The sequence below is a fragment of the Verruconis gallopava genome (genome assembly GCF_000836295.1).
Source record: "Verruconis gallopava strain CBS 43764 unplaced genomic scaffold supercont1.2, whole genome shotgun sequence".
In the NCBI taxonomy this organism is placed as follows: Eukaryota; Fungi; Ascomycota; class Dothideomycetes; order Venturiales; family Sympoventuriaceae; genus Verruconis; species Verruconis gallopava.
The window spans coordinates 699,436-726,433 of record NW_015622138.1 but is presented as its reverse complement, the minus strand read 5'-3'; the positions used below and the strand labels follow the sequence as shown (position 1 = coordinate 726,433).

The 26,998-nt window shown below is 52.8% G+C and overlaps 10 protein-coding genes across 13 annotated transcripts; 5 read left to right on the top strand and 5 right to left on the bottom strand.

The window, feature by feature from the left end:
- Positions 1 to 18: 18 nt before the first annotated feature.
- On the top strand, positions 19 to 2,095 carry PV09_00753 (uncharacterized protein). Its single transcript, XM_016353539.1, has 2 exons — positions 19 to 259; positions 327 to 2,095. The coding sequence occupies exons 1-2, from the start codon at positions 180 to 182 to the stop codon at positions 1,648 to 1,650; spliced, it is 1,404 nt and encodes a 467-aa protein (XP_016218692.1). The 5' UTR covers positions 19 to 179; the 3' UTR covers positions 1,651 to 2,095.
- Positions 1,971 to 4,303, bottom strand: PV09_00752 (uncharacterized protein). The gene is made up of 2 exons (XM_016353538.1): positions 4,019 to 4,303; positions 1,971 to 3,890 (listed from the first exon to the last, which is right to left on the bottom strand). The coding sequence occupies exons 1-2, from the start codon at positions 4,019 to 4,021 to the stop codon at positions 2,463 to 2,465; spliced, it is 1,431 nt and encodes a 476-aa protein (XP_016218691.1). The 5' UTR covers positions 4,022 to 4,303; the 3' UTR covers positions 1,971 to 2,462.
- Positions 4,304 to 4,307: 4 nt separating this feature from the next.
- Positions 4,308 to 6,562, bottom strand: PV09_00751 (uncharacterized protein). Its single transcript, XM_016353537.1, has 2 exons — positions 5,451 to 6,562; positions 4,308 to 5,389 (listed from the first exon to the last, which is right to left on the bottom strand). Exons 1-2 carry the CDS (start codon positions 6,429 to 6,431, stop codon positions 4,481 to 4,483), a joined length of 1,890 nt encoding a protein of 629 aa, XP_016218690.1. The 5' UTR covers positions 6,432 to 6,562; the 3' UTR covers positions 4,308 to 4,480.
- A 46-nt stretch (positions 6,563 to 6,608) lies between these two features.
- On the bottom strand, positions 6,609 to 9,101 carry PV09_00750 (uncharacterized protein). The gene is made up of 2 exons (XM_016353536.1): positions 8,170 to 9,101; positions 6,609 to 7,979 (listed from the first exon to the last, which is right to left on the bottom strand). Exons 1-2 carry the CDS (start codon positions 8,278 to 8,280, stop codon positions 6,873 to 6,875), a joined length of 1,218 nt encoding a protein of 405 aa, XP_016218689.1. The 5' UTR covers positions 8,281 to 9,101; the 3' UTR covers positions 6,609 to 6,872.
- A 177-nt stretch (positions 9,102 to 9,278) lies between these two features.
- PV09_00749 (histidinol dehydrogenase) lies at positions 9,279 to 12,531 on the top strand. Its single transcript, XM_016353535.1, has 2 exons — positions 9,279 to 12,162; positions 12,228 to 12,531. Exons 1-2 carry the CDS (start codon positions 9,705 to 9,707, stop codon positions 12,422 to 12,424), a joined length of 2,655 nt encoding a protein of 884 aa, XP_016218688.1. The 5' UTR covers positions 9,279 to 9,704; the 3' UTR covers positions 12,425 to 12,531.
- Positions 12,532 to 12,887: 356 nt separating this feature from the next.
- Positions 12,888 to 18,404, top strand: PV09_00748. 2 transcript variants are annotated; one of them, XM_016353534.1, is made up of 6 exons: positions 12,888 to 13,928; positions 14,003 to 14,742; positions 14,791 to 14,975; positions 15,028 to 15,068; positions 15,142 to 17,937; positions 17,993 to 18,404. In XM_016353534.1, the coding sequence occupies exons 1-6, from the start codon at positions 13,242 to 13,244 to the stop codon at positions 18,107 to 18,109; spliced, it is 4,566 nt and encodes a 1,521-aa protein (XP_016218687.1). In that variant the 5' UTR covers positions 12,888 to 13,241; the 3' UTR covers positions 18,110 to 18,404. The 2 variants fall into 2 exon arrangements, with proteins under 2 accessions (XP_016218687.1, XP_016218686.1); XM_016353533.1 differs by having other exon boundaries at positions 14,003 to 14,975.
- A 409-nt stretch (positions 18,405 to 18,813) lies between these two features.
- PV09_00747 (uncharacterized protein) lies at positions 18,814 to 20,729 on the bottom strand. Its single transcript, XM_016353532.1, has 4 exons — positions 20,322 to 20,729; positions 20,205 to 20,272; positions 20,139 to 20,148; positions 18,814 to 20,085 (listed from the first exon to the last, which is right to left on the bottom strand). Exons 1-4 carry the CDS (start codon positions 20,329 to 20,331, stop codon positions 19,067 to 19,069), a joined length of 1,107 nt encoding a protein of 368 aa, XP_016218685.1. The 5' UTR covers positions 20,332 to 20,729; the 3' UTR covers positions 18,814 to 19,066.
- Positions 20,730 to 20,847: 118 nt separating this feature from the next.
- Positions 20,848 to 22,004, top strand: PV09_00746. 2 transcript variants are annotated; one of them, XM_016353530.1, is made up of 4 exons: positions 20,848 to 21,276; positions 21,375 to 21,482; positions 21,556 to 21,712; positions 21,769 to 22,004. In XM_016353530.1, the coding sequence occupies exons 1-4, from the start codon at positions 21,249 to 21,251 to the stop codon at positions 21,875 to 21,877; spliced, it is 402 nt and encodes a 133-aa protein (XP_016218683.1). In that variant the 5' UTR covers positions 20,848 to 21,248; the 3' UTR covers positions 21,878 to 22,004. The 2 variants fall into 2 exon arrangements, with proteins under 2 accessions (XP_016218683.1, XP_016218684.1); XM_016353531.1 differs by having other exon boundaries at positions 21,556 to 22,004.
- PV09_00745 (uncharacterized protein) lies at positions 21,894 to 23,772 on the bottom strand. Its single transcript, XM_016353529.1, has 4 exons — positions 23,470 to 23,772; positions 23,352 to 23,411; positions 22,929 to 23,288; positions 21,894 to 22,695 (listed from the first exon to the last, which is right to left on the bottom strand). The coding sequence occupies exons 1-4, from the start codon at positions 23,692 to 23,694 to the stop codon at positions 21,931 to 21,933; spliced, it is 1,410 nt and encodes a 469-aa protein (XP_016218682.1). The 5' UTR covers positions 23,695 to 23,772; the 3' UTR covers positions 21,894 to 21,930.
- On the top strand, positions 22,923 to 26,974 carry PV09_00744. Of its 2 annotated transcripts, XM_016353527.1 has the most exons (6): positions 22,923 to 24,993; positions 25,069 to 25,432; positions 25,486 to 25,890; positions 25,946 to 26,189; positions 26,240 to 26,478; positions 26,529 to 26,974. In XM_016353527.1, the coding sequence occupies exons 1-6, from the start codon at positions 24,596 to 24,598 to the stop codon at positions 26,835 to 26,837; spliced, it is 1,959 nt and encodes a 652-aa protein (XP_016218680.1). In that variant the 5' UTR covers positions 22,923 to 24,595; the 3' UTR covers positions 26,838 to 26,974. The 2 variants fall into 2 exon arrangements, with proteins under 2 accessions (XP_016218680.1, XP_016218681.1); XM_016353528.1 differs by having other exon boundaries at positions 22,923 to 25,432.
- Positions 26,975 to 26,998: the final 24 nt, after the last annotated feature.

Genomic DNA, 26,998 nt, shown 5'->3' with positions numbered 1-26,998 from the left:
ACGAATCAGAGGCCGCCAGAGCCTATGACATCGCCGTCACTGTAAATTTATGCCTAGACTTTGACTTAATTCTATGCAATCTGCTCTTGTATCGATGCTCCATATGACTTGTATTCGTTGGATTTGACAGTGACAACTTCAGTCCATTCAATCGGCCGGCTTTTTATCTCGCAACAGCCATGAGTGTCCTCCTCGAAACTTCAGTCGGCGATCTGGTTATCGATCTTCTGGTTGACGATGCGCCAAAAGCGTGTGAAAAGTAAGTCTCTGCAACTCGATAAAAAATCTCGGATTCACACTGAACATGCTACTAAGATATTCCATAGCTTTTTGAAGCTATGCAAGGTCAAATATTACAACTACGCCCCTATCTACAACGTCCAGAAGGACTTTTCGTTCCAGACTGGTGACCCTATCGGGCCAGACTCGAAAGATAGCGATGGAGGCTCTTGCATATGGGGACTGCTGTCGCCAAGTAAACCACGTACTTTTGAGCCAGAATTCTCGAAGAAGCTGAAACACGATGAGCGAGGCACGGTAAGCTTTGCGTGCGCTCCCAATCCGAAAAATCCAGATCAACTACTCGCCGGCAGCCAGTTCATCATAACTCTCGGTAATGACATAGAGTACCTAAATGGCAAGGCAGCAGTATTTGGGCGTCTCGCAGAAGGATTTGACGTGCTGAATATCATAAACGATGCTTTTGTGGATGAGAGTGGCCGACCACTCAAAGACATCCGCATTCTTCACACTACTTTGCTCGACGATCCGTTCCCAGATCCTCCAGGGCTCGTCGAGCCTGACAAGAGCCCGATACCCACAGCTGCGCAGCTCGCGACTGTGCGTATAGCGCATGACGAAGAGCTTGTTGAAGAGGCTGATGAAGCCGCACTCGCAAAAATAAGAGCTGAACGTGAAGCTAAAGCACAAGCGCTCACACTAGAGATGGTCGGCGATCTCCCTTTTGCGGATGTAAAACCTCCAGAGAACGTCCTGTTTGTGTGCAAGCTCAATCCAGTGACACAAGATTCGGATCTTGAGTTGCTGTTCTCGCGCTTCGGTCCCATATTATCTTGCGAGATCATCCGCGACAAGCGCACGGGAGACTCACTACAGTATGCCTTCATTGAGTTTGAGAACCAGCGTGATTGCGAGAGGGCATACGAAAAGATGCAGGACGTGCTCATCGATGACCACCGTATTCACGTCGATTTCTCGCAGTCTGTTAGTAAATTAAGTGACGTATGGCGCGATAGTCAAAACAGGAGACGCCAATTCAAGAGAGGTGGTGGGTTCGGAGGCGTGAAAGAGCTGGAAAAGAGGAGGCAATATCGTGCTCAAGATGATGAGCACGACAGGAATGGTGACAGGTACGGTATGGTAGCAGAGGAGCAGGATGAGGTTGAGCTTAAGAAAGAGCGAGATCGATACTTGGACAAAACAGAGAGAAAGTATCAGCGGAGTAGGAGCCCAAGAGACAGGCGAAGAGATCGCGATCGGGACGACAGGAGAAGGTACGAGAAGAGTGGAAGAGACGAGAGAAGATATGACGACAGACCTCGGGATCGTGACCGAGATCGAAACCGATATCGAGAGGACAGGAGGGACCGGAGCCGAGACAGATACAGAGACTACGAGCGAAGAAGATGAAACAACTCGGAATTGTTGTTACCTTCTCGGTCGACTTCCCCAGCTTTCGCCCGGTCTCCTGTAGCATAGCAAAAAAGTTTCGTGAAACTTGAGAGATCATACTTGCTCCAACTGTCTTGGTTTCAGTGGCTGCCAAAGGTGGTCTCATCGTTTGAAGATCGTGCCTCTTACATGGGCACGATAAATTGATTAAATCCTTGACGATGTTGGAGGCACTGATGATCTCTTTGTCATACGAGTGTCGTAGCACTCGACTTGGCAATACACACGCCAGAGTTCATTGAAAGCAATGCTGATAGACAGCGATGAAAAGTTAGTTTGCGCTGTAGTGCGTGTATGTGTGTGCGGAATCAAGGCTGAGAGGAACAAGAGGTTCGACTTTAGCAACGCCTCCAGGCCTTCGATCTACACTCCTAGCATAACGGGCCACTCGAATCTATCTACCGTTATTTCACGACTATCCTAGTGCCAGATGTAGGATTAAAGGCGGGGATACAGTCTGTGGGCGTCTACCTGATTCAATGTGTTTGAAAGCTCCCAAATGACAGTAGGTGTAGCGCATCGAATGTAGACACGGCAGCTTTCTGCTGAAGAATGGCACGGCAATCGATATCATAGCCTCCTGGAACTGAAACTCCTTGGGTCTGTTTTCATGGCCCTACGCGGCATACTTCCAGAAGTATTGATCCGCCAAGAGGGCAATTCGGTGAGTACAAGTCCATTATGAGCCTGAAAAGCGCCATGCCAGCCCCAAGAAGCACGGAGTATATGAAATTCTCCTAGTGAAAACGAGCCAACCCCAACATGCCGCTCTATTCTCTCGTGGTATGCGGTTTCACTCCCTTGTCTTCCTCGTCGCTGCTCTCTTCTGCTTGATGGTCCTGCCTCCAATCTGCGGCCTCTTTTTGCTTGATTCCCTCGCCGATCTCTGGCTCTTTGATTTCCCCCTTCGTTTCTACTTTCCTCCACACGACACTAATCTTGTCGAACGCGCGCGTCCCTTTTCTGCTGCTCCCTTTGATGCCGTCCATCTTGTCCCATTCGATCTCAAACACGCCACTGTCATCCGCGTTGCCGTCTTGCTCGGGACCATTGCCCTCGAAGAAAGCGTTGAACCAGACGTGCGCCACCGATGTGGTGAGCGAATATATCGAACTCGTTGTACGACGCTCAAAGTCGACGTTGATGTCGTTCGTGTCCAGAACAACGGGCTTTTTCGGCCGGAAGATGGCATCGGCCCCAGACTTACTGGGCTCCTCCAGCGCATCCAAGTACTGCGTTGATCCTTCTTTTGAAGAGCTCCCCGTGCTTTCTCCCTCAGGCTTTGCCACGCTCTTGCCGTCTGTCATCGGCACCCTGTCCTTTGGGGCCGGACTGCTGGTCAAGGATTCCTCGGACAGGATCTTTGGCGCATTTTCGGGCAAATTCGAGGCCTTTTCTGTTTTGGGTTTTCCATCCCTCTTGCTGAGACTGCTCTCCTTCCCTATCAGCTCGAGCACGGCTTCGGCAAGTCCTAGCCCTTTGACCTCGCCGCTCATCAGCTGCCTCTCGTCGTTTGTAAATGTGTGCCACACCTTGATGACCTTGCCTTCATCAATGAAGCCTCGTATGGAGACCGTGACGCCATCTCGGAGACCCCAAACGTGCAGTTCAGATACCTCCACTTTCCTCTCAACATACTTCTTGCCGTGTTTCGTCCACCTGTCGACGTATCGCAACCACCGCAGCTGACTGGGTATGCTCACGCCGGGTCCAAAACCAGGTCTCATTCTCCTCTCGGTGAACCGCGCAAGCGCATCCTCCATGCTCCAACCTTCTTGGCTGATCAGATAACTGCAACTCGCCGTGCCACTCCTCCCCTTCCCTGCTTTGCAGTGTACCACTACCACCCGTTTCTCATCGCCCAACAACCAGTCTCGCATGCTCGCCATACAATCCGGCAGCAAACCAAACGGAGGTGGGTGATGATCAGGCCATGGGTAGTGCCATATTCGCCCTTCCACGGCCTCATCTGGGTATCCTGTGCCTTCCGCGCGGAACTCCCATATCGCCCAATTCTTGCCGTGCTTCTTGTCCAGGAAGGCAATGAGCTGGTCTAGCGGGTTACGATAGTATCTTTTGGGGTACGTCCCGCTTGGACCAGACGTCGCGATTATACGATCAGTCACATAGCAGAGATCGAGACCTGCCTCAGGATGACGTGCACGGGGACCAGCTACGATTTGTCGGAGGAGAGATGCCTATCGACGATTCAGTGAGCTTCTGTTTGCATGGTTCCCAAACAAAAAAGAAAAAAGAAAAAAGAAAAAAAAAAAAGATCGCATCTGATACATTTGGTTTCGCAACATGTCAACAACAAGCTACATACCATAGGTATAATGTAAGACGAAGTATTGGAACGAAGTGACGCGTGAACGAAGCTGGCACGTACGACAGCTTGCACAGAGAAGATCAGCCGCTCGTGAAATAGGAGCAGCTAAGGGATCTATATTCTACACATCGCCTAGTGTATGTCATCGACAGTAATGCTGGCTGCAATGGAGCCCAGAATGCGTCAACGTGAGCGAAAGCAATGGAAGCGAGGTAGCTTAGTCTTGAGGCAGCGTGACGTCGTTTCCGTAAGCCAAACCGCGCTCGCAAGGCTGATGATCTTCTTGGCATCATGTCAACCCACATTCAGCCTCGCACCAGCATGAAGGAGAATGCGAATGGGCAAGGTGGAAGACATTTTTCTTCGGATTATTTACAGCACGGCCTCCTTCATGGCCACGCGCTCAATATAGACAGTGTAAACGCGCACCTTTGACACGGCCAGTCGGCTTGGCGCAGCTCATTGTCCGTCCATCTTTACATTGGCTTCATCGTCACCCTTATACGATATTAGCTTGACGTGCTCCTTTTTTCCAAAATTCTCCTTGACCCATCTCCTCAACTCATTCACCCTCAACGGCAGATCCATAACGGCAAGATCTTCGAGAACCCCGTAAACGCGTTTATCGCCCCACTTCGTCAGCGTCTTCACCAGCATAAGCGCGCTTCCAAATCGAGGTTCAAACCTCTTTGCTCTCATCTCCATATAGTATCGCAAGCCGTCCTCGTAATCTTCACCTATGAGACATACGAGCATCATTCGATCGTATGTCATTGCATCTGGCATAACACGCAAGGCAACCATTTCGCTAGCCAGCGTGAGAGCAAGATCCTTGCGTTGCAGTTGGCGGCATAACTTCAGCAACGCATTGAATGTAGCGAGATTCGCCGACCCCATACACATCTCAGGGATGGCTTTGTAGAGGTCGATGGCCTGATCTAGCTTCCTGTGATGTACGGCAGCTTCGATCAGCACGTTCATGGCGGCGACGGGGATTGGTCCTCCTTTTTCCTTGATGTCACACAGTACGTTGTACATATGCTGCGTGCGCTCTGGATGAGCTCGCAACCACACTAAGAGACGTCGAGTTGTACCTTCGCTTGGAAGAACGTTCGCTTCTTGCATAGCGCTAAGGACGTAGAATCCGTTTTCCGGCATGTTGACGTTAACGTAGGCTTCAATAATCATTTCGTAGTGTTGAGGTTCAAAGACGGTATCGCGCTTCCCGAGGAATTCGAAGACATCCTGCGCCAGCTCTGGGTCTCCGTTACGGGCAGCGAGATTCATTAAATTAGCGCAGGTGCCTGAGGGAGGGTTCAGATGGTGTGTCTTGACGCGCGATTTCCATATGTAGGACGCAAGATCGTACTTTTCGAGATGTCAGTATATGAAGCTACTTGACACGAATGCGCTGATATAAGTTACTCACGTGTAGGACGCGGCTGGAGACGTCTAGCAAGTAGTACCACAAAGTTGGGCTGATGTTCAGATCTCCATCAGTAACTCTCTGTCTCAAAAGCCTGAGCACCTCATCCATCTCCTCTCTCTCTGCCAGCGCATAGATCATCATATCGTACAGCCAACCGAGAATCCGGATGCCCTCTCTTCGCATGTCATCCATGTAATCCATTGCAATCTCCAGGCTTCCCTCCCTGATGAGACTTGCTGCAACGTCATGCCATCCACTATAGCTGAGCTGGAACCACCGGTTTCTCATATAGAGTAGGATCTTTGAACGCAGCAGGTAGTCCGGGTGGACGCTCAGCACTTTGAGCACGTCGTGACACGCCCCAATGTCCAATTCGAACCCGTCGCGGCTCATCTCATCTAGCAAACGCTCGACTACCGCAACTGAGCCGTCAGCTCTGCATTGCGCCAAGATGAGGGCAGAGTACAGGCGAAGGTTCGGCTGTTCGCCATGCTCTTTGATCAGGACATTGATGCAGGCTTGCACCTTGAATATGCTGGGCACCGAACCCTCGCCAGCAGCAATGCGCAAAATGTCGTACAATTCGCTTGCTGTCCTGCCTTGAATTTTCGCCTCCTCCACCGCAACATGAACGTCATAGTTGAGCTGTAACGCGGTATCTTCGGCCAACGCCAATGTGTTCCGTTTGACATTTGCGGGTTTGTTCGCTACCGATTTTCCGTCGTCGAACCCATCACCTTCAAACGCCTCCCATGGAGCAAACGGTCTCGTCAATTGCGCCTGCTGCTGCTGCTCGAGCAGCTCGTATTCCCTTTGCCCATCCGCTAGCGCGAATCTATGTAGGTATCGGACGTGGGACGAGAAAGGTCGGAAGCGGTACTGTACTCGATAGGGCCTGCCGAGCGTGATGCTAGAGCGCGTCCATGGCAACGATTGAAGACTCTCTGTGACAAGCCTTGTCACAGGTCTCGCATGGCTCATTGGAAAGGGTAAATGTAAAAAGGACGCCGAGATAAGAATCGAGCAGCGAGCACTCCGTATTATGCTGGATGTGAGACTCGCGCTTGACCGAACTTTTCGCCCGAGCCATTGCCCGTTTTGGCAAGTTTCAGCGAGGCTGCTAGCGTAGAGAACTTACAGACTTTCACGTTAATCAGAGAAAGAGAAGACTTCTCAATGGTTAAGCTTGATTCATGAAATAAATTCGATTCTCGCTAGCATTCTGCGGTCATGGTATCATAGGTGCACCATTTTGTGTGGTGTACAACTTTCGTCCCAAACGTTTGTTCCAAGGCTCCACTCCAGCCTTCCGCCCCTGGACGCCATGAGTAGTGAAATCTATCCCATGCAAACAAAAGAATAAGACGGGATTATAAACATTTAAGCCAGCTAGAGCATGAATTTCTGGATCACTTGAGTCCATCATCGACTGCTCCCTCTGAAGAGGCTGGTTATCCGATCTCGAAGGCCACTTCCACCTGCAGAATCCTGGTTCCCATTGCTACTGCTACTTCCGTCATCACGCGAGCTTTGCCCATTGTTTTGGCTGTGAGTCCTCGATGAATGCCTTCGTTTCGAGGTCTTGGACTGCCTGGCCTCATACTCCTCCCTGCTCTGTTGCAGGGGCTTTCGGCACAGCGGACATTGGTCGTGCGCGTCCAGCCACATTTTGATACAGTCGGGATGATACCAATGACCGCACCATAGCTCGTTTATGTCCTCGCCTAACTTAGCTTCGTTGAGGCAGATTGTGCATTCTTTGTGCTCCTGGCCGTCAAGCCAGTCCTGATCTACTCTTATCTTTGGCAGCCGCGCGATTTCCTGCTCGCTAGCCGGTGGTACGCCGCCTCCCTGTTGTGCCTGCTCCAGCAGCTGTGACATGATCCGATCGAATTCTTCTTGCGAGTACGCTGCATCGCCATGCCCGTATACGTGTAGCGTTGGGTGACCACTGAGTATCAGGCGCATCAGGCCCATGAACGGGTTCGGCTGGAAGTCGTCCTGCGCTCCGGGAGGCGGCGGCGACCGATGACCAGTTTGCAGCGGGAAGAACTGCGACATGATGCTGGCTAGTGGGTCTACTACCTGCTGAGGGGCGTCCGGGTCGTTTTGATTTCTCGGCTGCGCTAGGGATGGCGAGCCGGATGATGATCCCAACGGCGAGCCCGCAGCAAAGCCTCGACTTGCATGAATATTACCAAGCAGTCCTTGTATCATGCCGCTGAAATTTTGCATGACCTGTGCATGGGTGTCTGCTGGACTCGGAGCTCCCCTGCTGCTGTATGAAAAGCTGGTTATAACCATGCCACCGCCGGGCGTCCGACGTTCTGAATAACTAAATCCTGGGCCGGGTCTGTTGGCTGGCTGCGACGGTAAATTCGAGAAGGGGAAGCCTGGTTGACCAAACGACCCCAAAGGCCCCGGCAACACGCCTCCCCCGACTGGCGCCCAAGGATTGAGAGGTTCATCGTCTTCGTCATCGTCACTGACGCGGTGAAGGAAGTCGCGAGGGTTGTTATTCTCCTCGATCTGAATGCCAAAAATTAGTTCCAAAGCTGGCCCAGAAGAGAGAGATGTGTGTGGGTTGGGGGGGGGGGGGGGGGGGGGGGGGGGGGAGGAGGGAAGGGGGATTTATGGTCGGTCAGCAAATAGCCCGGATGCAGCCTCGCAGGCCGCGCGACGAACGTGCAAGTCGAAGACGAGTAGGGACTGGACTCACCACTTCGACGAAGTCTGAGTGACATCGTGGACATGTCAACCCGAACTCACTTCGAAACCATTCGTTCTCGCACTGATGGCAGAACACCGTCTCACGCTGTGTAGAACTCATCGTGCCAAATCAACCTTCTCGAGATTCTGTACCTCTGCTCCTGGTTTCTCACCGGAGAGGCAAAATCGCAGCCTCGCGGCGCGAAGAAAGTCGTGCAGCCACCAAAATCCGAGTCCGCTCACGACAGGCGATATGCCTTGGTCCAACCGTGCCCTTCGCGTACGCAACAACGCAGGGTGAACGAGCAGACGTCGCAAGGAAGACGTGAGAGCTAGATCCGATGGGTGGCCGTGGTGGAGTGCTCAAAGGTAGTTGTCATGCGCAGGACGCAGATGAGTGTCAGAGTCGGCGTCGGCGGACAGGAATGTTTTAGGTTTGGTACAAAATCGTGCTCGCCGTAGGATGCACTTCGTGTTTCGGTCCGTGTGGAGCAGCAACGCAACGGATGTAAGAATGGGCCGGTACGTGTCAGAGAGCGAGGTGTGTATGTGGGTGTGTGTAGGTGGAGGCAAGTGGCACGGAGGGATGAGCAACGACGCTTGTCGATGCTGCGGTTCAGCAGCAGCAGCAGCAGCAATGACGCAGCTCGCGTGAGGAGGCGAAGCTGCCGAAGGGTGGCAAGGCCGAAAACGAGCACAGAATCCCAGCAAAAAGCGAGGCGCGTGGATCGTAGGTCGAAGGCTCGTGGATCTACGCCTCTGGCGTGTCGGCTGCAGGATTTGACGGGCGGCACTGAGCGAAGCGGTCACTGGTGTTTGGCAGCAGCGCTGGTCTGGTCAAATGCACCGCCAGATCCAGCGCGGGACGACGGGCTTGGAGTCACAAACAAAGCGCACGAATCGCAGAGCTGGCGAGCGCTCGGCAACGAAACAGCGGAAGCCCATCAAAGGCGCTTGTTGCTGCGAACGGTCTTTTATCGCGCTCTGAACCTCCCCGCCGTCCAGTCACAGCGCCTTCTTTCGCCTTCCTTTGCATTCTACGTGCTGTTGCCGAGCCGCTGTGTGTCCGCGCGATGATCCGCGTCGGCGCTGGCGGCTCGCCGGCCGATCGTCTGACGATTGGATCGATGGGCTCGCAATCAGCTTCTCTTCAGCGGCCGCTCCATTCTCCTTCGCCGCACAGCGTGCTGGCCCTCAGCAGGCTGAGCCGAGACGTGGACCGCGTCCGCTCGAGGTGACTCAGCCCACCTGATGCTTGAAATGTGTCCTCGTGCGTGCGGTGGAGATGGCACGCCGGTGCTCCGCCACGCACCGTCCAGAGCATCCTCACACATGTGTCACCATGCCAGAAGCGCCGTGCAGTCCTTCGCAAACGACAAGGCTGCCGCGCTCGACGCACAAGAACGTGTCGAACCCGTCTTATCGATAGGCGTGCATGGCGTCCGCTCCGACACCGGCTTTTGTGCGACGAACCGCTGTGACTGTGATTGATGGCAACCAAAATTATTTTTTTTGTCGCTTGCACACGCTACCTCAAACGACACCATGTCAACGCCGCTCCTTGCTGCAATTGACATTGGCTCATACGCCTCGAGCTCCCGCGGACTGTCCCCAAAGCAATTATCCTATGTCCACCACGTCTTCGCTCGGATAGCTCCTGGTGCGGTGGAGGATGCGCTCCACTATCTAAGACAGACGACAGGCCTGTACTCGAGCTACTTTGACGTGACAGCGCTCTCCGACGTGAACGATGTGGTCACATTGCTGGATTCAGGCGTAAAGAAAGCATTCGTGACGAGGGAGCAGCTGGCGCAGTTGAAAGATGTGGGACACCTGCACGCAGACCGGATCGTACTCAGCGTTGCGGGCGATCAGAAGGAGGAGATAGGTAATGCAAGCGGCGATCAGAACATTGGAATATATGCACACGGCGTAAAGGACAACAAGTTCGTCCACGATTTTCTACAGGGATACGGTGCATCGCGACCAGATGTCTTCATCGCGTTGCAGACAGCGTCGGAAAATGACGTGGTCGATGCAGTCAAGCTGGGCGCTACTGTGGTTGTGCCTGCCTCTCAGTTGACTGTGGATCCAACAAACACGCCCGGCCTGATAGATGTAGCTAAAGTCCTCATGGCCAACGCGAAGACCGATAGGCAGGATGGACTTTTCACGACTCTAGTTACGGATGAGAGGGGCATAGCGCTTGGCCTGGTGTACAGCAGCGAAAAGAGCGTCTCGGAGAGCCTGCGGACGGGGACCGGCGTGTATCAGAGTCGAAAGAGGGGGCTGTGGTACAAAGGCGAGAGCAGTGGGGATGTGCAGGAGCTGGTGCGAGTTGGCCTGGACTGCGATTCCGACTGCCTTCAAGTGGTGGTGCGGCAAAAGGGTAGGGGATTTTGCCATTTGGCCACGGCAACATGCTTTGGGCACTACTCTGGCCTGTCAAGGTTGCAGCAAACGCTAGAGAGCAGGAAAGCGTCAGCACCGGAAGGCTCGTACACCGCGCGTTTGTTTAACGATCCGAAACTGTTGCAGGCTAAGATCATGGAGGAGGCAAGTGAGTTGTGTGAGGCGACAACCAAGGAAGACATTGCATTCGAAGCCGCGGACCTACTTTACTTTGCTCTTACAAAGTGTGTCGCTGCAGGTGTTAGCCTTTCAGATGTCGAACAGAGTCTAGACGCAAAGAGCGTGAAGGTTAAGCGACGGAAAGGTGACGCGAAGGGCCCTTGGGCAGCAGCGGTGGGAGTTTCGAACGGAGCATCTGCTTCAACGGCTCCAGAGACCGAGAAATCAGCAAAGAACAACGTCACAGAGGCTGCTCCGACTCCCAAAGTGTCAGATGACCCCGCAAATGCAGTAGAGGCACGCATACAGATGCAGAGATACGATACTGCGACTGCTTCGCCTCAGGCCATACAGGAAGCACTTCAGCGACCCTCTCAGAGATCGACGGACAAGATCATGAACATTGTGAACCCCATCATCAAGGATGTCCGCGAAAATGGAGACAAAGCCCTCCTATCATACACCCACAAGTTTGAGAGGGCCACTAGCCTAACGTCGCCAGTGCTCAAAGCGCCCTTTCCAGAGTCGCTTATGCAGCTACCTCCGGAGACTATCGAGGCAATTGACGTGTCGTTTGAGAACATCCGCAAGTTTCACGCTGCTCAGAAGGAGTCGAAGCCGTTGCAGGTCGAGACCATGCCTGGCGTGGTATGCTCACGCTTTATGAGACCTATTGAACGTGTCGGCCTTTACGTGCCGGGTGGCACAGCCGTCCTTCCTTCCACAGCTCTCATGCTTGGTGTGCCGGCCATGGTGGCCGGATGCAAAAAAATTGTAATCGCATCGCCTCCACGGGCGGACGGCTCGCTCACTCCCGAGATCGTTTATGTGGCGCACAAAGTAGGCGCTGAGAGCATCGTGTTGGCCGGTGGCGCACAGGCTGTAGCGGCGATGGCATACGGCACCGAGTCCGTCAGCAAGGTCGACAAAATCCTAGGCCCTGGCAACCAATTCGTCACGGCGGCAAAGATGGTCGTCAGCAACGACACGAGTGCGGGCGTCAGCATAGACATGCCCGCCGGACCGAGCGAGGTGCTCGTCATCGCCGACGAAACTGCAAATCCTGCATTTGTAGCTTCGGATCTGCTCAGTCAAGCGGAACATGGTGTGGACTCGCAGGTAGTCTGCATTGCGGTCGATCTGTCGGAACAACAACTTGCTGCAATCGAGGACGAATTGCACAGGCAGGCGCAGGCGTTGCCGAGAGTGGACATTGTGAAGGGTGCTATCGAGCACAGCGTAACGCTGAAGGTCAGGGACATCAACGAAGCTATGGCTCTGAGCAACTTGTATGCGCCCGAACATCTGATACTGCAGGTCAAAGACGCCGAGAAGGTCGTCGATCTGGTGCAAAATGCTGGGTCCGTGTTCATTGGACCCTGGACACCCGAAAGTGTGGGCGATTATTCTGCTGGTGTCAATCACTCGCTGCGTAAGTTTGCCCACGCTCTCTTGAATTCACTAAGGTCTATCAGACATGCTGACGTAGTCTTCCAGCAACGTACGGGTATGCAAAGCAGTACTCTGGCGTCAATTTGGGATCCTACGTGAAGCACATCACCTCGTCTAATCTGACCGCAGAGGGTTTGAAGAACGTGGGGCGTGCCGTCATGCAGCTGGCAAAGGTGGAGGAATTGGAAGCGCATCGGCGTGCGGTCGCTATACGACTAGAGCACATGGCGGCTTCATCGTGATGCTACAGCGGTGCAAGGAATTCATGCTGTCCGAAGAGATAACAATGACATGTAGAAAGAGTGCATATCAATATCACATGCCGCCCTCTCACTTCCGGCTTGCTACCAAAGCTCCTAACGTGCAAGTATAGTTTGAAGAATGCAGGCGAGTTTGTGCAGGACGGCCGCGGAGGCTGCCGCGGGAGGCCGAGGGCGAACGACGGGATCAGTCTGACACCCGCTCAGATACGTGGAGGACACGGCAGCAGCGCAATTCTGAGACAATCGTTCGCGCCCAGCCAAGAGCAGCCAAACGATGCCATGCTGCAGGTAAAATCTCAGCTGCGCCGTTGCCGTCTGTGCGCGATCGTGGAGAATTTGAAGATCGGCATCATTTTAGGCAAAGCCCAGCGTCATGGTGGAAGGTTTCCTTCCAAAGAATGGCAGATCGGGACCTGGAGCTAGTTATCCGCATTGGGGGCAACCGATTCATATCTGTGCCTCGCTCTGATTTGGAGGAAAGGATACAGCAACGGCGCTTTCAGTGTCTCGTTTTTCAGTCGCCTTCTGCGTCGCCAGCAATCGCACAATTGCATCCTGCAAATCCCTGTCGCGCCGTTCTGCCTGCGGCTCTCTCGCTTCGGCTTTGAGGCACGTTGCTCGGCAGCGAACTGCTTCCTCTCCGTCGAAGTGACATCTCCAAGCTGCAAGTATAGTCCGTGATGCGTGGACGTCTGGTTCGTCTCCAGAGGTCCTGATCCTTGCCGAGGCGCGTGAGTGAGACGCCACAGTCGTCTCCGAAATCCCCTCTCGCGCTCCGTCGGTGGTGTCGCTCTCTATGACAAACCCCAAGTCGATCTTCACAGCACCCGAGGAATTTCTTCCAGCGTCACGCCAGTCCGCCATCAAATCGCCCTCGCGTCGTGTTGCCTCTGCCAACTCGCCGCCGACCTCGCCGTCCCGCGAAGCACCACCACAGCTCAACAAGGGTGAGGGAAAGAGACAGCACGGGACCGTGGCATGGACGCAAGCCCTCGCAACTGAGCCTCCCCTCGCACCGGGACCTTCTACGACTGTAGCGGCCAGCGGTAGCGACAGGACTGACTTTGTGCCTCCGCCTGCGCAGCTCGCTGGCGTCAAACGCACCTACGACAAGGTCACGCAGCCCGACGACACATCTTCGCAGCGCCAGCAGCCGCAACACAAGAAGTCCCGGCTAGAGCGCGTCCATCAAATCGGCTCTCTGGAGCTCCCGCGACCCCAGCTACAGCAGCAAGCGCCCCCCGGACACCCGCCATCTCCGCTTTTCTTCTCGAACACGTCGAACGCCCGGCCGCCTCTCCCACCGAGATTCTCGAGCGGGGAGGCCGCCGAAAGAATGTTGAGACAGGCGGATGCGGAAGAGGCCAAAGTCAAGACCGTCAAGCTTGCGAGAGTGCCGTACAACGGGAGCAGTCCGCCGGGCATTGGGCTTGTGAGCTACAGGAGTACACCAAGCGCCTTGCAAGATGAGGGCTCGCCTGAGGTATGATTCTGCGTGAATTCTGACACTACTAACACCTTCATTTGAGGGACTGCATTTCGGCTGACATTTACCAGGCTGAGGACAGCAGGGCTCAGTCGTCGCTGTTGTTGAGCCAAGTTGGAGTGGCCGAGTTGCTCGAGCAGGACAGCCGGCCGACATTGATAATTGACCTTAGCGATGCTGCGAATTATGCGCCCGGTGTACTTAGAATCATTTTTGCCAATTCTTCCCTTCGCTCAAATCCTGCTCTGTATGAGGCTGTAAGAGGACGACCTTCGGCCGTATCACCCAAGGCGGATCCAGCGAAAAGCTTTGCGCTCTTCCAAGCCTGGATCACTAGCGCCGCGATCAACGGCGAATCCTTAGATGTCGCCCTCCCCCCCTTTGTCCATGGAGGGGTTTCTTGGTCCTGCTCAACGCTGAGAAAACGTCTGAGAGTTGCAAGCGCATCCGCCGCCATCTCCACCCCTCATTCGACGGGCCCAGCAAGCACGGCTTCGCAGCATACGAGGATATCAAGCGGCGATGCAAACCCAACGACAAGCACAGGTTCCATCCAGAAGACGTTGCAGGAGCCCGCTGATTACTTTGGAAACGCTGTTCCGGAAACACAGGAGCCTACAACCAAGCCAGAACCTTCATCAGAAGAAGTACCTCCGGCACTGCCCTCCACCGAACTTCAGGAAGCATCTTCGTCTGCTCGAGAAACCACGCACGAAACATCACAGAGTGAACCCTTGCCACTGAATGGCGCGCAAACAATTGCCCCTTCGGAGATCTTGTCGTTGGGCAGTCATCCATCCTTGACAAATGAGTGCGTACTCAGTGCTCATGCAGCGGGTGGTGTTGATAGATTCGCTAGTCCCTCCCAAGAGGATATCGGCTTCTTCGATTGGACGCGCCTCCCCTACAGCGAGAACCTACCACGACATATCAAATTTGCGAGAAGCGTTGACTGGGCGTCAACGAGCCTCGGTCCCATCGAGCTGTGGCCTCCAGATCTGAGGCAGATGTGCAACCTTATCATGGCGAGTCCGCATCCGGCTGGTATGTATAGCAGGGCTTGAGATGCGGGTCATGCAGTGCTAACGAACTACAGCTATGTATTGGGGGGACGATCTTGTGGCTATTTACAATGAGGTGAGGACTTGAGAAACATATCGCTCCGTTCACCCTTTTTAAAAGTGCAGTGAAACTAAGCATAGCGTTCTAGGCATACGTGCTTCTTGCAGGGCAAAAGCACCCGAAACTGATGGGCCAGAGCTATTCAGAGGCGTGGGCGGAGATATGGGACGAGGTCAAGGACGTGTTTGCCAACGCGCGGCAGACGGGTCAAGCTACGATGAAAGATGATGACTGCTTGTTCATTAAACGATCGAACTTCCTCGAGGAGACATATTTTTCTTGGTCCATCATCCCCATGGTCGGCGTAGACGGCACTGTGACTGGATTGTACAACCCTGCATTCGAGAAGACGCGCCGCAAGATTGTTGAGCGCCGTATGCTTACGCTGAGGGAAGTTGGCGAGCGCACGGCAACGGCGCGAGATGTGAAAGGATTTTGGAAAGCAGTCGGTGATGCTTTGGAAATCAACCCCATGGACACTCCGTTTGTCTTGCTCTACTCCGTGAGCGAGGAATCGGACAGCGACTCTTCTTCTATTCATTCAAGCAGCATCATTGGAACCAAGCAATGCTACCTAGAAAATGCCTTGGGCATACCGAAGCACCATCCGGTCGCGCCAGAGCAGATTGACCTAAAGAACTCGATGGAAGGCTTCGGCCCTGTGTTTCGGGAGGTCATGAAGACGGACAAACCAGTGTTACTTCGGGTCGCTGGGACTGAAGAGGACGAGCCTGTCCTCGGTGCCGAATATGACGGACAAGTACTCGGTCATGAGGTCGTCATTGAAAAAGGGCCAGAAATATCTGCATCTATGCTCGAAGGCATCGACTGGCGAGGCTTTGGGGATCCATGCCGCTCCGTCGTAATTTGCCCTGTCCATCCTACGACAGGCGAGTCGATATTAGGCTTTTTAGTTTTGGGAGTGAACCCACGGCGTCCGTACGATGACGATTATGCTTTATTCGTTCAGCTTCTTAGTCGACAGCTAGCAACGTCGCTCGCGTCCGTTGTCCTGTTCGAGGAGGAAATCAGGAGAGGCCAGAGAGCAGCTAAGCTTGCAGCTCTTGACAGAATCGAGTTATCAGAACAGCTGGCTGCGAGGACTCAGGAGGCCAGGGACAGTGAAACACGCTTTGCTCGCATGGCAGAGCTCAGTCCTGCCGCTCTTTTCATTGCGAACTCGCAAGGCCAAATCATCTTCTGCAACGAGGCTTGGTACGAGATTACTCGTGTGCCAAAAGATTCAACGAGTACAGATCGTTGGATTGACGCGGTCAGCGAAACGGATCAGCCGCGAGTGCGTCAGCTGTGGTTCGATCTTGTCGAGAATTGCAAAGCATTCACCGCAGAAGTCAGATTCAAAGCCCAATGGCACGATCGACATGGCACGACTACCGACACATGGGTCCTTTTCAGCGCCTTTCCTGAAACCTACTCCGAAGCAATAGTTGCTGGACCCAAAGGGAAACTGAAATCAGTTTTCGGCAGCTTAACGGACATCAGCCAGCAAAAATGGGCAGAATCCTTCCAGAAGCGGAAAATGGAGGAGGCTGTCGAACTCAAGCGGCAGCAAGAGAACTTCATCGACATCACAAGCCACGAGATGCGTAACCCGCTGTCTGCGATCTTGCAGTGCGCCGATGAGATCAAGACGAGGCTCAGCGAGTTCAAAGAGTCTCAGGCTACGGAGATCGAGCAGACCTTAGTTGATGACAGCATTGAAGCCGCTCAAACGATCATGTTCTGCGCCCAGCATCAAAAGCAGATCGTGGATGATGTTTTGACACTCAGCAAGCTTGACAGCCATATGCTCATGGTCACGCCAATTGACGTACAGCCCGTGTCTGTGGTAGAGAGAGCATTAAAGATGCACGAGAATGAGATCAAAAGCGCCGACATCACGATGCGTTTCGTGGTTGACGAGTCGTACAAGGCGTTGGGCATTGACTGGGTCAGATTTGATCCGCAGAGAGTCTTGCAAGTGCTCATCAATTTGACGGGCAATGCCATCAAGTTTACAGCTGGAAGGGAGACTAGAATCATCACAGTCACGATTGCTGCGTCAGAAGAGAAACCAAGCGGACACAATCAGCTTGTTGAATACTTTCCGAGTCGCAAGAATGAAACCGAACTGTCTTCCTCAGTTGCTAGCGCGGATTGGGGTACCGGGAAAGATGTCTATATCCAGTTCGCCGTGCAGGACACAGGCCGGGGTTTAAACATGGAAGAGAAGAAGATGCTCTTCATGCGATTCTCGCAGGCCAGTCCTCGAACGCATATTCAGTACGGAGGCAGTGGGCTTGGACTCTTCATCTCTAGAGAATTGAGTGAACTGCAAGGAGGAGAGATCGGTGTCGCAAGCGAAGCTGGTCGAGGCAGTACCTTTGGCTTTTACGTTCGAGCGCGGAGGTCTGCGAAGCCCACCGACACCGAATCGCAGTTCCCGGAACTCGTAAAGTCACTCACAGCGGAGACGAAGACCAAACGTAGTGGAAGCGTCAGGAGCAAAGATACGATGAAAGGAAGTAAGCAAGCAGGTAGAGAAAACATTGTCCTTCTCATTGTCGAAGATAACCTGGTCAATCAGAAGGTGCTTCAGAAGCAACTGAAGAATGTGGGCTTCAAGGTAAATGTCGCCAATCACGGCGGCGAGTGTTTGGAACAGCTCAAAAAAAGTCAGTTCTGGAAAGACAAGAATGGCCAAGGCGAACCCCTAAACGTGGTCCTCATGGATCAGGAGATGCCTGTCATGGATGGCTTGGAATGCACCAAGAGAATCAGGGAATGGGAGAAGGATGGAAGCCTTGCCCGACACGTGCCCATCATCGGAGTCACTGCGAACGCCAGAGCAGAGCAAATAGAGACGCTTCTTGTTGCGGGCATGGTAAGTGCTGTTCGACGACTCATGCATGACCCGAGCGGAACTAACGTGCGCGCAGGACGACGTCGTCTCCAAACCATTCCGGATTCCAGAGATTGTGCCAAAAATCGAAGAAATATGCGAGAAATTCTCGGCTCAAACTGACGGCCAAAGTGTCGCCGCAAGCTCCGGTTAGCGAGTGCAAAAACATGACGCAGAGACTTGTACAACATAGACATGGGTGGAAGAATTGCACCCGATCAATTAACTTCAGGGAACATGCACACATTGTGATTTTTTTTTGTTCAATACAAGAGCGAGGGGGTTAGTTTATAGAAGCAGCAGTACATACTCTTTTTTTTGTTTTTTTGAAACGAGCATAGCGCCAAGGTGTGGGTAGACGGTTGGGCGCAAAGTACATAAAATGTGATTTACACGAAGCTCATTGAGATGAGGCTCATAATCGAAATCTAATCAGCATCTTTACAAGATCGGGGCTCACATATCATAGACTTGCGGCGCTGTCGCTCGCTACAAAATACACACCGCCGTTGCGGAGCAACTGGCCCTTGCCACGTTCAGATAGGACGATTTGCGCAACCGTACGGGAAGACAACCGTATTCCCCAGCAGCAGTCACAGTGTCAAAAAGACGGCAGGCCTGGCCGCGTTCGCAGCCCTAGCCGGACGACAAGGTCCGTCTTGCGAGTCCAGTCATCATATCAACACGGCCAAAGCGATCGCGAGTGACTCTGTGTTAGCCATCATTCCTTAGATCTTTGCGCGAATGTTGCTTCCATATGTAATGCCGTCTCTCGCGTCAAGACTGATCACTCCATCAGAGGACTGAGATGGTAACTTCCTGAAAAAAACGACGTGCCTCACGTCGATCATGCTCTCGTAGACGGACCGTATGATTCCAAACAAAACAGAACACGTGAGACGACGCATGGTGGAGAATCGCAGCTCAAGAAATTTTGATTTGAACTCTTGATAATGTAATCTATGCATATCTTCATTCGTGTGTCATGCTGTGTTGTTTTTTTTTTTTAATCTTTCTGAACGCTGAAAAGCTGACAGCTTACCCTGTGGTCCACGGCCTCATTACATAAAGCAAGCGAGGCTCAAAATGATCCTTTTGGGAGAGCATCACGTTACTGGAAGTATTTAGCGTAGGCAGCCTTCTCCTTCTTTAAACGTTCCGCAGCCTTCGCCTTGATAGTTGCCAACTCCTTCTTGACCGCGGCGTCATTGGGCGCCAGCTTAAGCGCAGCTTCCAGATCCGCAATAGCCTCGTCTTCGTTCTTCCTCGCCGCACGAGCCAGTCCGCGTCTGTAGTACGCTTTTGCCTTCTGATCGTCAGACACACCCGGGATATCTATGGCGTTTGTGGCGGACTTGATGGCCCCCTCCCACTCGCTAAGCTTGATCTGCATCAGGGCCGAGTTGTTGTACAGCGCAAACTTGGTGGACTTCAGATCCGCATTTAGAGTGGGTGGATCGTCGTCGTTTGCTTCTGGGTACTCATTTAGATAGCGAACGCCCTTTTGGTACTTGGCTAACGCTAGACGATAATCGCCGTTCTTGAATGCCTGGCTGCCCATGTCCTTCAACGTTGTGGCGATCTTCAGAATCTCCGGTCCAGGAATGTCTTCACCTTGATCCTCGGGATAGTCTTCGTATTGATCGCCCAAAGGATCGGGCTTCTTTTCCGTAGCCTTGTCATAGTCCTCACCGGTAAGCTCGCCGCAGTCGACTATTTTGACTTCTTTCAAAGGCTTGTCGCTCGCGCCCACGGGGCCATTCTCGATGTCACGCACAACGCTCTTGCCATTGATAACCTCGCCAAAGACCACGTGTTTACCGTCCAGATGTGGAGTTTTGACGGTGGTGATGAAGAATTGAGAGCCGTTTGTGCCAGGGCCTGCATTGGCCATGGACAGCAGGAATGGCCTATCATGCTTCAATTCGAAGTTCTCATCTTCGAACTTCTCTCCATAGATCGACTCGCCACCTGTGCCATTGCCGGCTGTGAAGTCACCTCCCTGGCACATGAACGACTTGATCACACGATGAAAGGTTGAGCCTTTGTAGTGTAGAGGCACGCCGGCCTTGCCGACGCCTTTCTCTCCTGTGCATAGCGCTCTAAAGTTTTCCGCGGTCTTCGGGACGACTAGACAGACGGTTAGGGCGAGCGAAGGGAATTCGAAAAGGATACGTGCTTACTGTCGTTGTACTGAACATGTGTTAGTTCTAATCGCTTTAGGCTCCGTACACGGAGGCTTTACTTACAAGTTCGAAGGCAATACGACCGGCTGGTTTGTCACCGATACTGATATCGAAGAAAACGCGCGGTCTCTCTGCGAAGGTGTGAGCTTAGCAGGGCACAGACGAGCGTCGCAGACCTACTCTCTGCCATTGTGAGAGACTTTTTAGGCGAATTGTAAGGAGTCTTCGAGCAGGACACGAGTACAGGTCAGGTCAGAATCAGCATCAAAGTCAGCGTGTTGAGAGGGATTCGGTGAAAATAAAAGAAGTACGGGCGCTCTCAGGTTGAAGCTTAGCTAGAATGTTCCTGAATGCTTGAAATTCTTGGCAGCGGCCTGCAGCAGACGACCGAGACGGTCACGCACGCGGCTGGCAGCACAAGGACCGGCGGATTGAACGATTGACGCGGTCGCCGTCATGGCACTGACGAGCAAGAAGACCATAGAAATTGCCCTTGGCTCTCTGCAGCTGGTGCGCTGTCGCGCGAAGAAGCAGCCCAACCGGCCAACTGTTCCCACGCCAGGCGTCGGCGGCGGCGCACCACCAGAGGGGAAAGGACAAAAGGTACACGATCCTCCGCGCCGTGGTTGACTGACCAGACGCCTTCGCCGCAGGGACACACACGGCTCACATGTGCTTCTCGCCCAAATTCCCGCCTCCGGGCACACTATGCTTGATCGTCTTTAGCACGTCGATGGAACCAATCACGTCGGAATCGCAACCTCGATTTCAATCTCCGGTACGTGGGCGATTGCTTGGCGGGTCGTCCTGTGTGATCTTCGGCCCAACGAACACCTGAATCCGGACAAAGAATTGCCTTCGTCCTCCACACGATAGTACACCACGTCTCCGGCCTTTGTCTTTGTCTCGCATCCAGCCTGCCCCTCCCGAGCCCGGCATGTTCGCAACGGCCTTGTCTATGACCTGGCTGCACCAGCTTGAGACGTATCAATTTCTCGGCATTCAGACCCTCTGCGTGCTTTCGGCCTGGATAATCGCGAGTCGCGATCAGGAAGCACGAGCGGAGGACAAGGCAAAGACCATCCCCAGGAACGCCTGACAGCCATCATGTCTAGTATGATGCGAGCTCTGAATGGTTCGTGCTGTGTTTCATGATGTCACCGTCGCAAATTCCCCGTGTTTACCCTCCAGTGCCGAAGCGGATACTGACCGGTGAACCCACTACCAAAACAGTTTTCAAACGTCCCCTCCAATTGCACTCGACAAGACCTATGACCGGCTTCCTGCGCGACGGATATTGCAAGGTGCCTCCCAGTGATTTTGGCAATCACAGCGTAGCTGGTATGCTAACCCATCGTCGCGTATGCAGAGTGCGCGCAGCACTTTGCCGGCCTGCTGACATGATGCATAACAGCCATAGTCACGGATGAATTCTTGGACTTTTCAGCTTCCAAAGGCAATGACTTGCGACGGGCTGGCCTGACTGACGGCTGCAAGTGGTGCCTCTGCGTAAGTCGTTGGAAGGAGGCACTCCTGGCCAGTAAAGGTCCGGACGACAGAGTGGTACCAAAGTGCGACAGCATGACAGCGTTCTCTTGTTTGGGCCGCGACTGCTAACCACTTCTAGGGTTGTGCTCAATGCGACGAACATCACGGCTCTCGAAGAGGTAGACATCGAAGATCTCAAACGGTATTCTGTCGACATGCTCCAGGATAAACCTGTTTTGTGGCAATGAACGCATACATATCAAACACGTGTCTCATCATAATCGTCTACTTGTACTTTCTATCAAGATTTCCGGTATTTGAATGCGTATTTCGGCTCCAAGGCTGCAAAGCCAGAGCTGTCGACCTTGGGCAAAACGCTGATCTTCCTCTGTGTCTCCGCTTCGTTTGCCTCGATCCAACGTTGTACCTCTTCTTCGACACTCCAGTCGCTGATCGCCTCCTCGCCTTTGCCGATTTGGTGAAGCTGCGTGCCACTTGATTGCGTGTTCAGCGGTAGAGGCACAAAGTTTTCTAGAGCGCCATCGACCTTGCCCTCAAGAATCTCCTTGCACAGATAAGGCTCGGCTGCGAGTGGCCTGCCAATGCCAACGCCGTGACAAGCTCCGCTCTCAACCGCTCTCACCATACCAGCGGCTGAACGGAAGCCACCAGTGACATACACAACGGTCTTCTTGAGATGTGGACGGATCATCTCGGCAAACTCAATGAAGTACGCCTCGCGCTTCTTGGTGCTTTCCTTCTTGTGCTCGAATGCACGTGCTTCGAAGGTTCCACCCGACAATTCCACAAAGTCAACGCCATATTGTTCAAACTTGACGCATAGAAATTTGCAGTCTTCGGGTGTGGTGCCGCCATCTTGAAATTCAACCGAGTTGATCTTGACGCTGATTGAGAACGTCGGATCGGTGACTTTCTCCCGTATTGCGTCAATAATCTCGAAGACGATTCGAGAACGGTTCTCAAGGTTACCTCCATACTGATCCGTCCTGAGATTTGTCGTTCGAGACACGAACTGCGCCAGCAGGTAGCCGTGTGCGCAGTGAAGCTAGGAAGCAAATTTTTCGTCAGTATCACATTCAATGTCGAACTTATCGCAAGTGCAAAAACTGCTCATGAGGCAATCGAAAAAAGGCCGGTTCTGTGCGGTGTCCATTTTGAGATCTTGACGAGTCCGAATCTGGAAGCCTATACGAGTGTCGAGCATCGGCACTCGGAGTTCGCGTGGAAGAGTTCATGCAACGCAGGAAGTGAAATATATGAATCAAACGGATGCCTCACCTCTACTCCATCATATCCCGCTTTCCAACACCAGAACGCCGAGTCTGCAAAGTTTCCTACAATCTCTTTGATTTCGTCGACCTCCAACGCTCGTGGTTTGGCAAACTCGTTACCCGCCCATTTGATTTTCAACTGCACATCACTGGCACTAACAGGATTCGGATTCAGTGCTTTGCCGCCTTGTCGTCCTACGTGGCTGAGCTGCGCGATAAACAGTGAACCGTGGGCCTTTGCCGCCTTGACTAATTTCTTGTACTGCTCTAGGCGTCCGTCATGATTGGAAACGAAGATAGGATTACCGAACGCTTCCACGGCATCGTGACGGACCATGAGGTTGCCCCCTACAATCACGCCAATGCCCTAGCAACAGCGTTAGATGACCAAAGTTACTACGTCTCGCTGCTGACGGTGGTGGTAACGCACTCCCTCGCCCCATCGCTCGTAGAGCCGGATCATATCCTCGCCAGGAACACCACGAGCCAACTGAATCACACGTTAGAACGTCCTTGACGCGATAACAAATACAGGGGATATGCATTACTAGGTCTTCTGCGTGGTTCTCGGGCCAAGGACATAGTCGCTCAGTCATGGGCGCCTTCAGGAACCTGTTCGGCGCCACCTTGCCCGAGAAAGGAAAAACAATCTTTTCTTTCATAATCGAGACGTCTACTTTCTCTCCTTGAACACGGAGATGGCCTCTACCATCGCCATGCTGTCCTGGGCCCAGCGGCGACTCTGTCGTCGCCTGGTCATGTTTGACCGTCATGGTGGAAAAAGGGATCTGAACGAGCACACCCGATCACGTAGAAGTACATTTCATAGCGTGTTATCACCTATATATACGAAACTCATACAAGGCCCTAAGCTAGCGGTAGCCGACAGCGGGAGTACTCCGCCGATACGGTGCTGGGCAAGTACAGGAAAGATAAATCACCGAGCCAGATCGAGAAGTGCCGAGAAGTCACGGGACCTGCGGCTGTTTCACCACACATGGGCTACTTACGGCGTTATGCTTTCCGACACCAGTTCTCTTTCCATGGCGGACTTTCTTTCTGCACGAGGAAGCAAGGCAGATAAATAACTAGCCATCACCTGTGGCTGTCGATAACGACAGCTATCTTTTTTATCTGCCCCAAGATCTGAAACTGGGCTTACTCTGACAGTCACAATGCAGTGTTACAGCTTGGCGAATGAAGATCTCAGTGGTTCCCATTTTGGTGTTAGCGGCGGAGTTCATGCTTGAAACAGCGAATCATCGCGTGCCCATTGACAGTTAAAATTCTAAAGTGATTGTGGCGACAAAGCTCCCTCAAGCAATTCGATCGCTTTACGTCGGCGCTGGCCGAGGTCCTTACGCTCGGTAGCACCTTGTCGCAAGCACTTGCGCAGATTAGGAAGTTGAGAAGCACTCTGAGCTTCGAAGGATGATCAGGCAACTTGATGCGCGTCCGCAAGTGGTCAATCTGTGCGGTTATCAGAGACCATCCCGGACCAAGAAGTCATGGCATTGACCCTAGGCTGTAGTTCGTGCGGGAATGACCCCAACAATGGTGGAGCATTTCGTAGCACAAAATGGAACTGTTTGCCAGCTATTTTTTTTTAATATTCCAGCGTGACCATCTCGAGTTCTTCTTTTGCCTAGCAGTTATCTGCTGACTCCGGCCGCGATGGTGGAGAAATCCCAGCTTGCTCACAACCCAGACCTGGCACTGCACCCGTCGCGGGAGCACCACCACGAGCACTTACACCACTCCGCCGCAGCGGAGAAAGGACGAACAGACGATGTAGTTTACACGAAGGGAACCACCGATGAGCCTGGTGTGATCCCTCCCCAGGACATCAACGATGACTCCCTTCACCGACGTCATCATCCGGAGCGGAAAAGCATTGGCAAAGATGGCGCCGCGTACGACGAGAAAGACTATAAGTACGACGCCGAGAAAGGCAGCGTCAGCCCAGCACACACGGGCTCTGAAGAAGTGGACCCTCAACGACACACCATTTCGCGATTTTACAAGAAATACCGGATCGTGTTTCACCTTGTCATAGCGGCATTCTTCACCGGGTAGGTCGTGCCCTTCTTACTTCTCCGTGCTATGAAAGAAGAAGCGCTGAGAGCACTTGCTGATGATACGCGAAGTTGGTGGATCGCGTCCCTTGTTCTTCACAGACATGACAAGAATTGGATCATTCCGTTCCTGCTATGGCTGGCGATCATCCTCCGTCTCATATTCTGGCACGTGCCAATCAGCATTCTCTCAAAGCCCATGCACTGGGTATGGAACAACACCGGTGTCCGCGTGTGCAACATGATCCCAGAGAAGCTTAGAGTTCCTGCCGGGGCGCTCTTGGTCATCGCCGTTATTGTTGTTGGAGCAATGGCTAGCGAGGAGACCGCTGACAACACACGCGACAACCGTGCCGTAAGTTTATTCGGTCTCATCGTCTTCTTGTTCGTGCTTTGGGCGACGTCCAAGAACCGAAAGATGATCAATTGGCATCCGGTAAGCCTCTTGTGCCTCGGAGTTCATGAGACCAAATTCTGACATCTGTTAAGGTAATCGTTGGAATGCTTGTCCAGTTCATCATTGGTCTCTTCGTTCTTCGCACCAAAGCTGGCAACGACATCTTCGACTTTGTCTCCGAGCTGGCCAGAGATCTCTTAGGTTTTGCAAATGACGGTGTGATCTTCTTAACCGACAAATCGGTCCCGAGCATTGGCTGGTTCCTTGTCGGTGTTATCCCACCGATCATCTTCTTCGTTGCATTTGTGCAGCTTCTATACTACTGGGGAGTTCTTCAGTGGTTTATCGGGAAATTCGCCGTCTTCTTTTTCTGGTCTATGCGTGTATCTGGTGCAGAGGCTGTGGTCGCCGCTGCATCACCGTTCATTGGCCAGGGCGAGTCTGCCATGTTGATTAGGCCATTCGTTGCTCACCTTACCCAGGCGGAATTGCATCAGGTAAGCGCTTAATACATTGAGTGCTGGTTTCAAAACAACTAATCGAGTTTACTAGGTCATGTGTTCTGGATTTGCCACTATTGCCGGCTCGGTATTGGTCGCTTATATTCAGCTTGGCGTCAATGGTCAAGCTCTAATCTCATCCTGTGTGATGTCAATTCCAGCGTCTTTGGCCGTTAGCAAGTTGAGATTTCCAGAAGAAGAAGAAACTTTGACTGCTGGCCGCGTTGTCATCCCAGACGATGAGGAGCACAAGGCTGCAAATTTTATACATGCCTTTGCAAACGGGGCGTGGTTAGGTTTGTTTACGTTCACTATAGTACGTTGACGAAATCTAATTTCAGAGTAGGTATCAAGATTGCTGGTATGATCGTGGCCACACTTCTCTGCATCATTGCCCTTGTTGGCCTCATTGATGGTCTACTTACTTGGTGGGGACGATATATCAACATTGGTCCTGGCGAGTACGACTTGACCCTTGAGCTGATCCTGGGCTACTTATTCTATCCCGTCGCATTCTTGCTTGGTGTCTCACGCAATGGCGACCTTCTGAAGGTCGCTCGCCTCATCGGGGTCAAAATTGTCGAGGTAAGCAGACGGCTAGTGATCTGAAGACCATTTTTGCTGATCTAAGACAGAACGAGTTCGTGGCATACACCATGCTCCAGCAGGATTCTGCTTATGCTGATTTGAGTGGCCGCTCCCGCCTGATTGCTACGTATGCTCTTTGTGGCTTCGGCAATTTTGGCTCGTTGGGTACTCAGGTCGGTGTGCTGTCACAGATTTCACCTGGACGTAGCGGCGACGTTTCCCGGGTAGCTCTTAGTGCTTTGTTCACGGGTATTTTGTCAACTCTTACTTCAGCTTCCATCGCTGGACTGTTGGTCACAGACGAGACTGCAATGTTTACCCCACCAACCTCGACCAATGGCACGGCGAAATTCTAGCTGTAGAGATTAAGCTCATCATCTGTAGTTTCAAAGAGTATATTGACGCATGGACGAGGTCAGAGTTCATTAGCTTGTGATTATCGGTTCTTCATCTCGTAATGGAGAAAGACGCAAATATGCAATCCCACTTCTTGTCCCCGGTGCCATTCCACGTTGAA